The 12658-nt window shown below is 45.7% G+C and overlaps 1 protein-coding gene across 1 annotated transcript in view; it reads left to right on the top strand.

Moving 5' to 3' along the window:
* The window catches only part of LOC126183580 (intracellular coagulation inhibitor 3-like), a 215858-nt gene that overhangs the window by 111020 nt on the left and 92180 nt on the right, over positions 1–12658 (top strand). Inside the window, exon 3 of the mRNA XM_049925677.1 lies at positions 5591–5773. Coding sequence (XP_049781634.1) covers positions 5591–5773 — 183 coding nt within the window. The remainder of the gene's footprint in view (positions 1–5590; positions 5774–12658) is intronic.

Genomic DNA, 12658 nt, shown 5'->3' with positions numbered 1-12658 from the left:
CACCAATCCTGCTTGATGGATGTTAACGCAGTGCAGACAGATCCAGAGTTTACACGTGTTTCACCGATAGCTGTTTCGGGCGGATCACGAAATAACTCGTGTTTACAACATGCAGCCTCTAGACTTCATCTAGTTAGGTGTTCACACCCATAGCCAACGTAGCAATGGTGACTTTCTTAGTGTACCGTTTGCTTATTTAGCACTGTGAGTGTATTTTGATGTTTCAGAAAGTTACTGTTATACCGGACCAAAGGTAGCCCATGAGGGCCGGCAACCCATATTACACCACAGAGGACGAGGTTGCCTATTCCAAGGCGTACCAAAAGCACCATGGTAAACACCGGCTATTTACATACAAGATAATGGAAACAGACATTCCGAGCACTACTACCTGCAGGGGGATCTCGAGCCACGGCCTGCAGGAAGTATCACTACGCCAAAACCTAATTGGCTGGAGACAGCTATTTAGGTGCTAGAACTAGCCTAGAAGTTCAGTTCACTCTGGACGCCGATCTCGTGCACTTCGACCGCTGAAGATTACGTCTTCATCTCTGAATTAGACTCTCACTAGTGTGTGTGTGTGTGTGTGTGTTACCACGAACCTTTGTGGAAATTTAGAAGTGAACTTTTGTTTGCCTCAGTTATGAGACTTTTACTAATATCGTTGTTGTTACCTTTCTTTTGTTGTTCAGTCATCAACCTTGTGAACTTACATAAATAAAAGTCGTGTTTGTGAAAAATTGCGAATTGTCAGTCACAACAGTTACCATTTCCGTCGAGAAGCTACTCCTGTTTTTAGTGATGGCCCTATTCAGAAAACGGAAGTAAATGAACGAATTAGAAATATTTTCGGAGGTTTTTGCTGACGAGTACTGAAATGTTCCTAATGAGAATGAAGATCTGGATGACTGTGTGAAGAAATATACTTATGATTCGGGGGAGGATTCCAGTGACAGTGACATAATTAGACCTGTAAAGAAGCTTAAGTGGCAGTGTTTTCAAGTGATTCTGACAATGACACTGAAGTGACTGTTCTTGTGAATGATTCACCCTGTCATATTTATAACAGCGATTGATGTAAAATTGACTTTCAGTCACACATAGAACCGTTTCATTGTCATCCTGGAGTCATTAAGTTTCCAACGCAGTATGATTCTGAAGCTTCTCTGATTATCCTGACCTTGTTTGAACTATTTTGCAAGGAGTCGTTCACCTAGCCTATAGCACTCAAGTAGTCTTCGGTTACAGAAAGAGGCATGAAGAAATTCCTTAACGTAATTCTTGCAATGGGACAAACGAAAAATGGTAAACAAGAAAGATTATTGGTCAACGGACCCTCTACTAGCTACACAAGTATTTTCACAGACTATGAGTCGCAACAGATCTGAACAGATTTGGAAATTCTGGCACTTTAATGACAACACGAAACTGAACAATAGCTCTGGCAGACTCTTCAAAGTTCAACCTGTGTCGGATAGTTTCCTCAATAAATTCAGGACATTTTAAAAATCCAAAGCAACAGTTTTCATTGGAAGAAAGGATTATTCCACGGAGAGGCACCTGAGATTACGAACGTAGAACTCTGCAATGATTAAAAACTATGGGTTACTTGTTAGGATGCTGTGCGAGAGTGACACAGACTATATTTGTAACATGGAGGCTGACACTGCTGAAGGGACGAAATTGGAAGAAGTCTCAGTTCTTAACCATGTTCTTGGTGGGCACCATATCTACCAGGATAATTATTACACGTAACAGTATCGCAAATGTAGAGTTGTTACTGAAAAACAAAAACAAAGTCTGTGGTACTATTAGGGTGAACATAAGTTTACCGGATAACCTGAAAGCCAAAGAATGAAGAGATGTGACGTAGTTTTCTGTAGATAAGGTGGCATTCGTCTCCTCGTATCCAAAGACAAGCTGGATGTCAGAATGATATCAACAGTTCATGGGACTTCTCTTAGAAATACTGAAAAGAAAAACTGGACAGCATATACTGATACCTGTTTGCGTAAAATAACAAAATGCCCGCATGAAAGGAGGTGACCATGCGGATATCTTTATTACTCTCCTACTGTCAGTAAATCGACGAAATTAACAAAAAAAGTTGTCCTTCACCTAATAAAACGTGGACTTTTCAATTTATTTAGAATTTAAAATGCCTTGAATGCCGAGAAAAAATAAAGTATAAGCCGTTTCTTCAGTTGGTGGCGAAATATTGGATTACCGACGATGACAACGAAGGCTTCCCGAAACCAGAGAGATATATGCCCAGTCCATCCCCTATTGAAACAGGGAAAGCACCACGTAGTGATCGACATTGGAGGAGTGTCGGGTGACATGAAGCAACGTGAACCTGTGTCCATTTCAGAATACTGAAAAAATAAATTACCTACGAGACTCGGTAGAGTTAGTGCAGCCCGCATAAAAAGAAGTGAAACAATGTATATTTGCAAAACTTTCTACGGTTCCGATTCACGGAAAGAAATGTTTTACGCAGTATTATACATTAAAAAAGTACTAGGAAAGTTGGTTTATATGTAAGCTACAAGATTAATGCAATATATGAAACAGTAGCTGTAAATGATAAGATCTCCGCAATAAATCAAGTCGAAGGGCTTAGTGATAATATTTGAAAACTGTCTGTGTCTCAGCACAGTGCTGTGTGTATAGTCACGATAGTAAATATCATACCAAGGGAGCACATCAGCAAATGGAAACCGCAGAAATAAGTAAATTATTTGTTTGTGTGATATAATGGATTTATTGTTGTGAACACTAACGGGTGTTATTTTTACATGTAGCTTAAAGTTACATCAGTATTATAGTTTACAAAAATTGGTACTTTTTGCGCATGCATTAAAAATTTTTGTTTCATAATGTAGAGAAACGATATATGTTCAAACACTGAAAGAGTGAAACAGAAACGACGAAAAATTTATGATATGTAAATCGTTTTATGGTTACATGGGAAAACAAAAGAGCTAGCCAAAAACATATCGTTTTGTATAGTCAGACGAAATATGATTGGAGTACCTGCAAGACAATTACATTGTGTTGGCTGCATACAAATCAGGCAATACCCGTCCACATCGGCACGTTTCAACAGAAATGTCTGGTTCTTAATATGCTAAGTGAAATGTCATTTACATATAAAAAGAATAGCAGTGGATCCAAAACTGAACCTTGGGGGATTTCTTTTGTAATTTGTCCCCAGTTAATTAAATTTTCTTTCCTTCCAACATAGTCGGATTGTTCAGCATCACTCTTTGCATTCTGTTTGTTAAGTATGATACAAACCAGTTGTTTGTACAGCCATAGATTCCATAAAATATAAGTTTTCAATGTTTTTTATGCTCACATCTTGGATACTGCACCGCGCAACAAAATGAAAGTGCCACTTTTCGAGACTCCGTAATTGCCTCTTATTTGAACGCGCAAGTGTGAAACTTGGCTCAAAGATTCCTATACCATTGTTCTGTAATGATGTAAAACCGTGGCACCCTGCATCATCACCCTCGGAATTGGCGACGCTTCAGACGGCAAAGTGCTGACACATGCAAAGAAAAGGCGACAGCTCAGAAGTTCGTGTTAGCTATAAGGTGGGTTAATGACGTCACAGTGACATCAAATTTCACTACAACTCTGTCCAACGCGGCCATGCCTTCGTCACACGATGGGAAGGTCATCGCACCCCCTCTTACCCGTATTTCACCCCATCTTTTGACGCCTCCGCGATGGAGCCCAGAATCACGATACCCAGCGCTGAAATCAGGCGGTTATCTTATGGGTGGCCGTGGAAAACATTTCAGACACACCGCCACGTAAAACTCGACAAAAAAAAAAGCCTCAGAGGGTGGCGTAAAGGAAGTCTATGAAATCATCCCTTCTCCTGCGGTGCTGATTCCCACACATTTCGCCGTCAAAAACGACAGTTTTCAATGCGATGAACAAGAGGACGAAGTTCTTAACAACGTTCGATATTGCTGCCACTCTCTGGGCGTGTCTACCCTCTAAGGTCATCGTAGAGCTGCAACCCCGTTGAGTATGATCTAACCAATTTGGATTTTTACTCCGACATCAGAATGGAATCACTTGAGACTGTTGAAAATCATCCGGCGAAACCTGAAAGTGAGCCGAAGCAGAAATACGTTTTTATGCTTTTCCATCCCTCCCTTTTCGCGCCCTACTATTGTGTGATTACTGGGGAGGGTGGGAGTGGGGGTGGGGGTGAAACATTAATATGTGCGTGAATCAAACGGCAAATGGTACCTGTCAGAAAGTTCGACACCACTTCAGCCATGCGGCTGCTGGCCGGCCGGAGTGGCCGAGCGGTTCTAGGCGCTACAGTCTGGAACCGCGCGACCGCTGCGGTCGCAGGTTCGAATCCTGCCTCGGGCATGGAAGTGTGTGATGTCCTTAGGTTAGTTAGGTTTAAGTAGTTCTAAGTTCTAGGGGACTGATGACCTCAGATGTTAAGTCCCATAGTGCTCAGAGCCATTTGAACTTCCATGCGGCTGCTCTAGTGCCTCAAAGCTAGTAAACACCACCTGATGGGTGTCGAATGGGTTGTCTAACCTTCAGGTGCTACAGCTGCGTGGCTGGCACTGAGGATGTTGCAGAATTGGAGGGATCTTTGCTGTTTTTTCATGCACATCTTAATGTTGTACCTCCCCCTCACCCCACCACCCCGCCCCAGTAATCACACTATAGTAGGGCGCGAAAAAGGAGGGGTGAAAAAGCACAAAAGTATATTTCTGCTTCGGATCTCGTTTAGATTTCGCCGAAAAGTTTTCAACAGTCTTTATTGCTTCCATCCTGTATATCAAAGTAAAAATTGCAGTCCTACTATACTGGAAATGGATCATATCAAGTTCAATGGGATTACAGCCTCACGATGTCTTTAGAGTAGGGTTGAAACGCCTACTGGGTGGCAGCAGTGTCTAACATTGTGAAGAACGTCGTCCTCTCGCTCATCGCACTGCGAACTGTCGCTTTTGGCGGCAAAATGTGTGGGAATCAACGACCGAAGCCAAGGTATGGTTTCATTGACTACCTTTACGCCACCCGCTAAAGATTTTTCGTGTTAGTTCTCAGCGGCGGTGTATCTGAAATGTTCTCGTCGGCCTCTCATAATAAAACCACCTGATTTCAACGATGGATGTCGTGGTTCTGGGCTGCATCGTAGAGGCGTCAAAAGATGGGGTGAAATGCGGGTAAGAGAGGGTGCGACGACTTTTCTATCATGCTACACGTGCATGGCAGCCTTGAGCAGAATTGTAGTGAAATTTGGTGTAAATGCAACGTCATTTATCCGTCTTGCAGCTAACACGAGCTTCTGAGATGTTGCCCTTTCTTGTCATGTGTCGATTCCTTGCCGTTTGAAGCGTCACCAGTCTCGAGTGTGACGGCGTAGGGTGCCATGCTTTTACATCATTGCAGAGAAAGGTTGTAGACAAGTCAAGTTGCAAACTTACGCGTCGGAATAGGAGACAATGAGGGAGTTTCGGAAGAAGTGATCCTTTCATTTTTGCGCAGTGTAATTATGAAAGCGAACAGTCCAGAGACTTAGAAGAACGTGTGTTGGCAGGCACTGTCGCCGGGGCGGGACAACTTGGTCCTGGCGCCGTTCGGCGTGGCGAGCGCGGCTGGGATCCTGCTGGAGGCAGCTAGTGGAGACACGGCGCGGGAGCTGCACCACGCCCTTGGCATCGCGCAGGCAGAGCGCCAGGCTCTGCGCGACGGTTTCAAGGCTTATTTCGACACTTTCGAGGTGGGTATTGTCATTACTTGCACCCTACCTGCTCAAATTTCAAAATGATTGTAGGACCCTCAGGTCGAGATCTCGCTGCACTGACAGCCCACACGTGCAAGGTATTAATAAAGTTTTAATTATCACTTTTGCCATCCTGAAATACCCACGCCACAAGATCGTAGAACGCCGCCGAAGGAGCCAAAGAAAAATGACCCAGTCCACTGACAAAGGGTGGTAATTGGTTTTCTGTCTTTGAAACGGTTGCTGATTTGATGCAAGTAACGGCAAAAATGCACCATCGTATGATACAGTAGTTAGGCGGAAAAGACGCTTCCAGTTTGGTCAAAAAAGGCTGACGAAAAACGAAGCTGCAGACGCTCTCTCTGTAGAGAAAAGGAAGGAAGATCAATGTTTCATGTCCCGTCGACAACGATGTCATTAGAGACGGAGCACAAGCTCGGATTAGGGATGTTCGGTGAAGGAAATCGGCCGTGCCCTTTTAAAGGAACCATCCCAATATTTGCCTTAAATGATTAAGGAAAAACACGGTAAACTTAAATTAGGATGGCCAGACACGGATTTTAAACGTCGTGCTCCAGAATGTGAGTCTCTGTAAAGAAGCAAGAATCATTAGAGACTCTGGTGCTCGAAGACCGGCGTATCTCAATTGAGGCGACAGGGGGAAAAGTGGTAGTCACTAATGGATCAGATTTCAACATCTTGCACGACATGTTGAACACGACAAAGTTCATTACCCACTGGGTTCCATTGCTGCTCACACCAGCTCAAAAAACCGACCGAACCGAAACACCATTGGAAATTTTGCAGCTCTGTCAGGCCAGTCCAGATGACTTCCTTAGCCATCTAATCTCCATCGACGAGTTTTGGGGGTATCACGATGATCCCGAGACGAAGGAGCAAAACGAATAGTGAAACATGAGGATTCAGCACCGGAGACCCAATCATCATCATGTTTTAGGACTGTCATGATGTGGTGCTGACAGATTATACTCATAAGGGGCAAACCGTTATAGGGTTACAATAGCACACCGCCAAAATCTCCTGGCAAGGATACGGGAGACGGTCCAGAGAAGGCTTTAGAGGAAACTCTCCAAAGCTGTTTTTTGCTCCACGACAACGCCTAGCTCATTCTGCACATGACATAGTCACACATGCTGATCCTTTGACCTATAAAAGTTTTGCTGCACCCCTTTAATTTTTCCTCGGCTGAAGAAACCATTGTATGGGAGCTATTTATAGAATTACGACAAGGTGAATTTTGGGCTTGAACGCGGTTCTAGGCGCTCAGTCCGGAGCCGCGTGACTGCTACGGTCGCAGGTTCGAATCCTGCCTCGGGCATGGGTGTGTGTGATGTCCTTAGGTTAGTTAGGTTTAAGTAGTTCTAAGTTCTAGGGGACTGATGACCACAGATGTTAAGTCCCATAGTGCTCAGAGTCATTTGAACCATTTTGAGCTTGAACTTTTCCAGAAAATCCAAAATGCAGACTTCTACAGACAGCGTTCCTACCAACATTGGGAAAAATGTACTGTACTGAAGGATCTATACGTAGAGAAACACTAACACCATCATAAAATGTCATGGTTACATCTTAGTTTTTTCCATGTGATAATTAAAATTTTATCACTATTTCTTGTATACACTGCCGTCTTGTATGTTCCATTTACATATAGGGTGTTTCATGAAAAGTAGTAAATACAGGGTGGAACACAGAAAACGCATGGTTTCAAACGTATAGTACATTGGAAACACAATATTTGTTGTTGTTATCATCAGTCTGAAGGCTCCTTTGATGTAGCTCTCCATGCTGCTCTCTCTTGCCCAAGTCTTTTCATATCAGCCTAACTACTACATGCTAAATTAGTCTGGACCTGCTTATTGTATTCAAGACCTGGTCTCTTTCTGCAATTTCTATGCACTTACCACCCCACTTTCCGCATTACCAAATTAACTATTCCTTGACACCTAAGGGCCTATGCTCTAACCCGATCCTATCGTCTAGTGGAACTATACCATACAACTACTTTCCCCTCAGTTCTATTCATAACCTATTCATTAGTTATTTGATTCACTCATGTAATCTTCAGCACTCTCCCATAGCACAGTTCACACTCTTCTGTTCCTTTGTTGGATGTTCCGTTTATCGTCCATGTTTCACACTCCGTACAAATACCAGCCGAAAATACTTCCTAATACTTAAATTTATATTAGGTTTTAATGCACACTGATGAGCGCAAACATTATGACCACTGCCCACAGCGAGATTGATGTCGCCTGGTTTCGTTGTGGGTACGTGACGCGGTAAGGGTAGTATCTAAGTGGACCAAAGACGAATGGGAAATCATTCTAGGGAGTGAGGAAATCCACTTAAATGACTGACAAAGAGGAGATTCTTACGACCCAGTGCCTGGAAACAGCGAAGATGGTCAGCTGTTCGCATGCTAATTTCTTAAGCTCCTATGGAAGACAGTAAAATCATGAGTAGGCGACAATGTGTTAGCCATCCACACCTCATAACAGAACGTGGAGGTCAAAGGCCTGCGATATGTGGCAGTCTATTGGTGAACTGACACATCTCGTGTTATATTGTCACAGTGTATTTAATTTATTCTGAGCGAGTTCGACTGGGGCTAGTTGATGTACGCCCACGTTTATAGAAGCAATATTCAGTGACTGCAGAGATTAGGACATCAATTAACATCTTACTTCTCTCTACCCATACACTAGTAGTTGCATATAAATCTTTCTGAAGATTTCGTGAATGGAGAACCCCAGACCAAGACACTGCCTGAGAATCTTGTTTTCCGCAGTAAAGCGAAGTCCCGTTCAGCACTCAGGAGCAACCATCCTCTGCGGCTTAACGGCCAGGTATCAGGGAGTCCAGTGCGGCCGAGCGTATAAGCCACCGCATTGTCCGAGTCTTGCGCGCAGCCCGCGGTGAAACTCAGAGGGTCAGCGTACCGTATTTCACAATAGATGAGGTCCAGGAAGCCTCCTAGAAAACCAGATAACGTAGTGGCAGAACACTTCAGTTCAGCCGACTCACTGAGCTTAGCAAACCAGTGCAGCCAGGCGTATCTGTTTGAGACAAGAAGTTTACTTTCTGGTTGGAACGTCCTTCCCAGAAACGAGCGGTGTGAAGTGGAAAGCACCTTGCAGAACTGTAAGAAACAACATGGGACAGCCCAGCCAGTTCGTTGAAAAGTTGAACGAGACTCCTTACTGGTTAGTAGTTATAATTTAGCAGAGTGGAGGAGCCGAGTCCTACTTCCAGAAACTCTAAAACGTGGAGCCAACCGATTGGCTAGATAGACAACTCGATAGGAGAGGGAGAACGTCAACAAGACTTGTTCAGACCAAGTCCTTCCATAGGTTAACATCGCAAACTCGGAAATTGTTGGTTTATTTGTGGCCATGCCATTCGGCAGAGTTTTGTAAAATCGTCTGATTGGCACAACGAAGGCGCACAGACGCAGGACGGAGAGCTAATCTGGAGAACGAACAGAATTCACTTCTTCTTCAGAGCTCGAACAGGATACTCTTCTTCTCTGGTCGCTGAACAGATCTAACTTTTTCTCCGGGCGCCGAACAGAATACTTATCTCCACCCAGAGCCGACGAGGGCTGGCTTTCTCTCTGCCACCGACACTCAGCAGCAGATCATGACTTCCGCTCCGCTACGAGCACAGTTTTGTAAGACGACGTGAGTTTAGGCAAACGAACGCGAAGACTCGGAAGTGTTCGACGTAGGGCTCCGTAGCATCGTACAGCATCAACAATATAAGCATCTCGATAGGAACGAACTGTTGGTTAGAAGGAGACCAGTTGAGGGCCTGCAAACAAGCTGTCTGCGAGCTAGACACACTGGACCTACACCTGGAGCTACGGTCTGCGGTGCTGTTTGGTATGAAAAAATGGCTCTGAGCACTATGGGACTTAACAGCTATGGTCATCAGTCCCCTAGAACTTAGAACTACTTAAACCTAACTAACCTAAGGACAGCACACAACACCCAGCCATCACGAGGCAGAGAAAATCACTGACCCCGCCGGGAATCGAACCCGGGAACCCGGGCGTGGGAAGCGAGAACGCTACCGCACGACCACGAGATGCGGGCGCTGTTCGGTATGACAGCAGGAGGAAATTTGTGCGTCTGTCTGGTGTTTCGACCTGTTGTGCTACCATTCATGGACAGCATTCCTGGGGGTGTTTTCCAACACGATAATCGACATGTTGCCTTGGCCTGCTCCATCACCAGATCCGTCTCCAGTCGAGCACATATGGGACACAATAAGACGACAGCTCCAGCGTCATCCATTCTATCCTTCTGTTAAGATGGATATCAACAGGATAGAGGCTCACACAGTTGCACTGATCATCGCAGGTCGTGAAGACTCGCCGTCAAGATACAGTATCGCAGGAAGACCCCTCAATGCACCACATCGTGACTGACAGAAAGTATCGCCAGGAACAACTGGTCTCGGATCTCGTGGGGGGGGGGGGGGGGGGGAGGCATAGGGCCATCAACCAGGCAGATGTTGTGGCTGGCGTTTTGGAACACTTTCGCCGCATCTACCAGTAAGAGCAACATAAAGGTTATGCTTTGGAGCCGATTTTGTCCCACATCACCTGCACCATCTCGGACGTTGAAATGTAAACTCTGATGGAGGACATCTCCTGTGATGACATCAAGAATGCGATAGCAAAGGGTGATCCAAACAAGTCGCCTGGCTTGGATGGTCTCCCTGTGGAATTTTGCTGCGCTTTCCAGGATTTAGTGACGCCAAGACTGACTGATGTTTCACGAACTGTTGACGACAGCCACCACGGTTCCACCGCCATTTGTCGAACCCATTATCATCTCAATTAAAGCCGCGCGGGATTAGCCGAGCGGTCTAGGGCGCTGCAGTCATGGATTGTGCGGCTGGTCCCGGCGGAAGTTCGAGTCCTCCCTCGGGCATGGGTGTGTGTGTTTGTCATTAGGATAATTTAGGTTAAGTAGTGTGTAAGCTTAGTGACTGATGACCTTAGCAGTTAAGTCCCATAACATTTCACATACATTTGAACATTTGAACATCCCAATTAACAAGCCATCGCAGGGAAATATGGCTGCCCATTAGTGCCCCCCAACGTTACTCAATGCCGACTACAAGATACTTGCATGTATTTTGGCGACACAATGCCATCGGATCCGTCCGAGTATAATATCTCAGCGATGTCCGCTATTGATGGTCCTCTGTGCTCGCTCCCTGGGACCACTTAATTGGAGTCTCACGAAGCGCTTGTCAGGATTCACCCTGCGACAATGCACTTTCCACTGTTGTGTATGCAGACGACTTGTTGCAGCCGGCATGCTTACAGGAAGAAACCACGCACGTACTTCATCTGATCTCCGTGTATGGGACGTGGCAGGCAGTGCTTTGAGTGTTGCCAAATCAATGGCGATGCCAATAGGCCGCAAACTCACACAAGAAGAACTGGCGCCTCTACCTTGCGTCCAGAGTTTCCAATACCTTGGCATCATCTGTATGTCCACCGCAGTGGTCAACTCCCTACGTTCCCTCCAAATCACCCGCATGACCGTTCAGCAACATTGCCTCCATTGCCTTGATGCTTTGCGTAATGTGGGATATCTGAATGTGCGTGTAGTTTCCAAGTTGGTGCACGTAGTACACGTCTTTTCGATGTCGCCAGCGATTGGTCACAGCCTGCAGGCCGCATAAGGCTACGTCCTGAGGGCTGGTAACATTTTTAAGGTCAAATATGATATATTCACCCTCCCCTGGACAGCTGGTGGACTTGAGGACTTGAACTCACTCCAATGTCTGGGGTCGTGCAGCGGCATTATATCTAAATACCATGCGCAAATAGTGATCTGGCACAGGGAACTCACTCACGTGCCAACTCTTGGACATTTACACGCCAGCCTCCATCTCCCCACCGGAGTCGGTAGGGAATGTTGCGCCTCTATTTACGCATCTGTCTGTCTTTTTTGTGGATCTTAGCTATATGTGCATGCTTGTCTTCCGTGTACGTCCCCCCCCCCCCCACCCCCATCCCCACTTCCAAACTATTTCTGCATTCAATTACTGCGTGATGTACCTTGCAACAACGTTGAGATTAAGTATCCATTAACAAGGTGGACGGCGGTGTGGCGCAACCTTCATCAGACGTACCTCCCGACATCAGTCGGAGCGTCACGGTCTAATGTCGCCTGTAGAAAATTCGCCACTAACAGGCGTTTACAAGCGACTGGTTTAATGGACACTCCTTTACGCTCCACCTGTCACACGGTGGACGATGACGCCCAGCGTTGGACATGCGCCAGCGTTCGTGAAATCTGGACGCTGGGGTGGCAAATCGTCGCCTGTTTCATCTGCGCCCCTTCATCTGTGATCGAACTATACGTTTTCATTCGCGCGGAAGACGTCGCTTACCTTGACGGAGACGGGGACAAGTGGTGGCTCGGTCTTGGGACCCTCCTACGGACTGAACATGAGGTAATTGAACGACGTTCACTTTACCGCACCATTTTGGGCAGTTACCTCCTTGGAGTTTTGTGCAAAAACCCTCCTCTGCTGGAATGTGCCTGGCGTGGTTGGCTAGACTGCTGTCGAGGTGCACTGCTAACACACCACGCGTTATTTCAAGCTCGTTCAAATGGTTCAAATGGCTCTAAGCACTATGGGACTTCCAGAATGAGATTATCACTCTGCAGCGGAGTGTGCGCAGATATGAAACTTGCTGGCAGATTAAAACTGTGTGCCGGACCGAGACTCGAAATCCAAGTACTCTACCATCTGAGCTACCCAAGCACGACTCACGTCCCGTCGTCACAGCCTTACTTCTCTTACTTCTGCCAGTACCTCGTCTCCTACCTTCCA

This window comes from Schistocerca cancellata, chromosome 4 (assembly GCF_023864275.1).
Source record: "Schistocerca cancellata isolate TAMUIC-IGC-003103 chromosome 4, iqSchCanc2.1, whole genome shotgun sequence".
Lineage (NCBI taxonomy): Eukaryota > Metazoa > Arthropoda > Insecta > Orthoptera > Acrididae > Schistocerca > Schistocerca cancellata.
The sequence above is the reverse complement of the archived record's forward strand: the minus strand, read 5'-3'. Positions and strand labels throughout refer to the sequence as shown.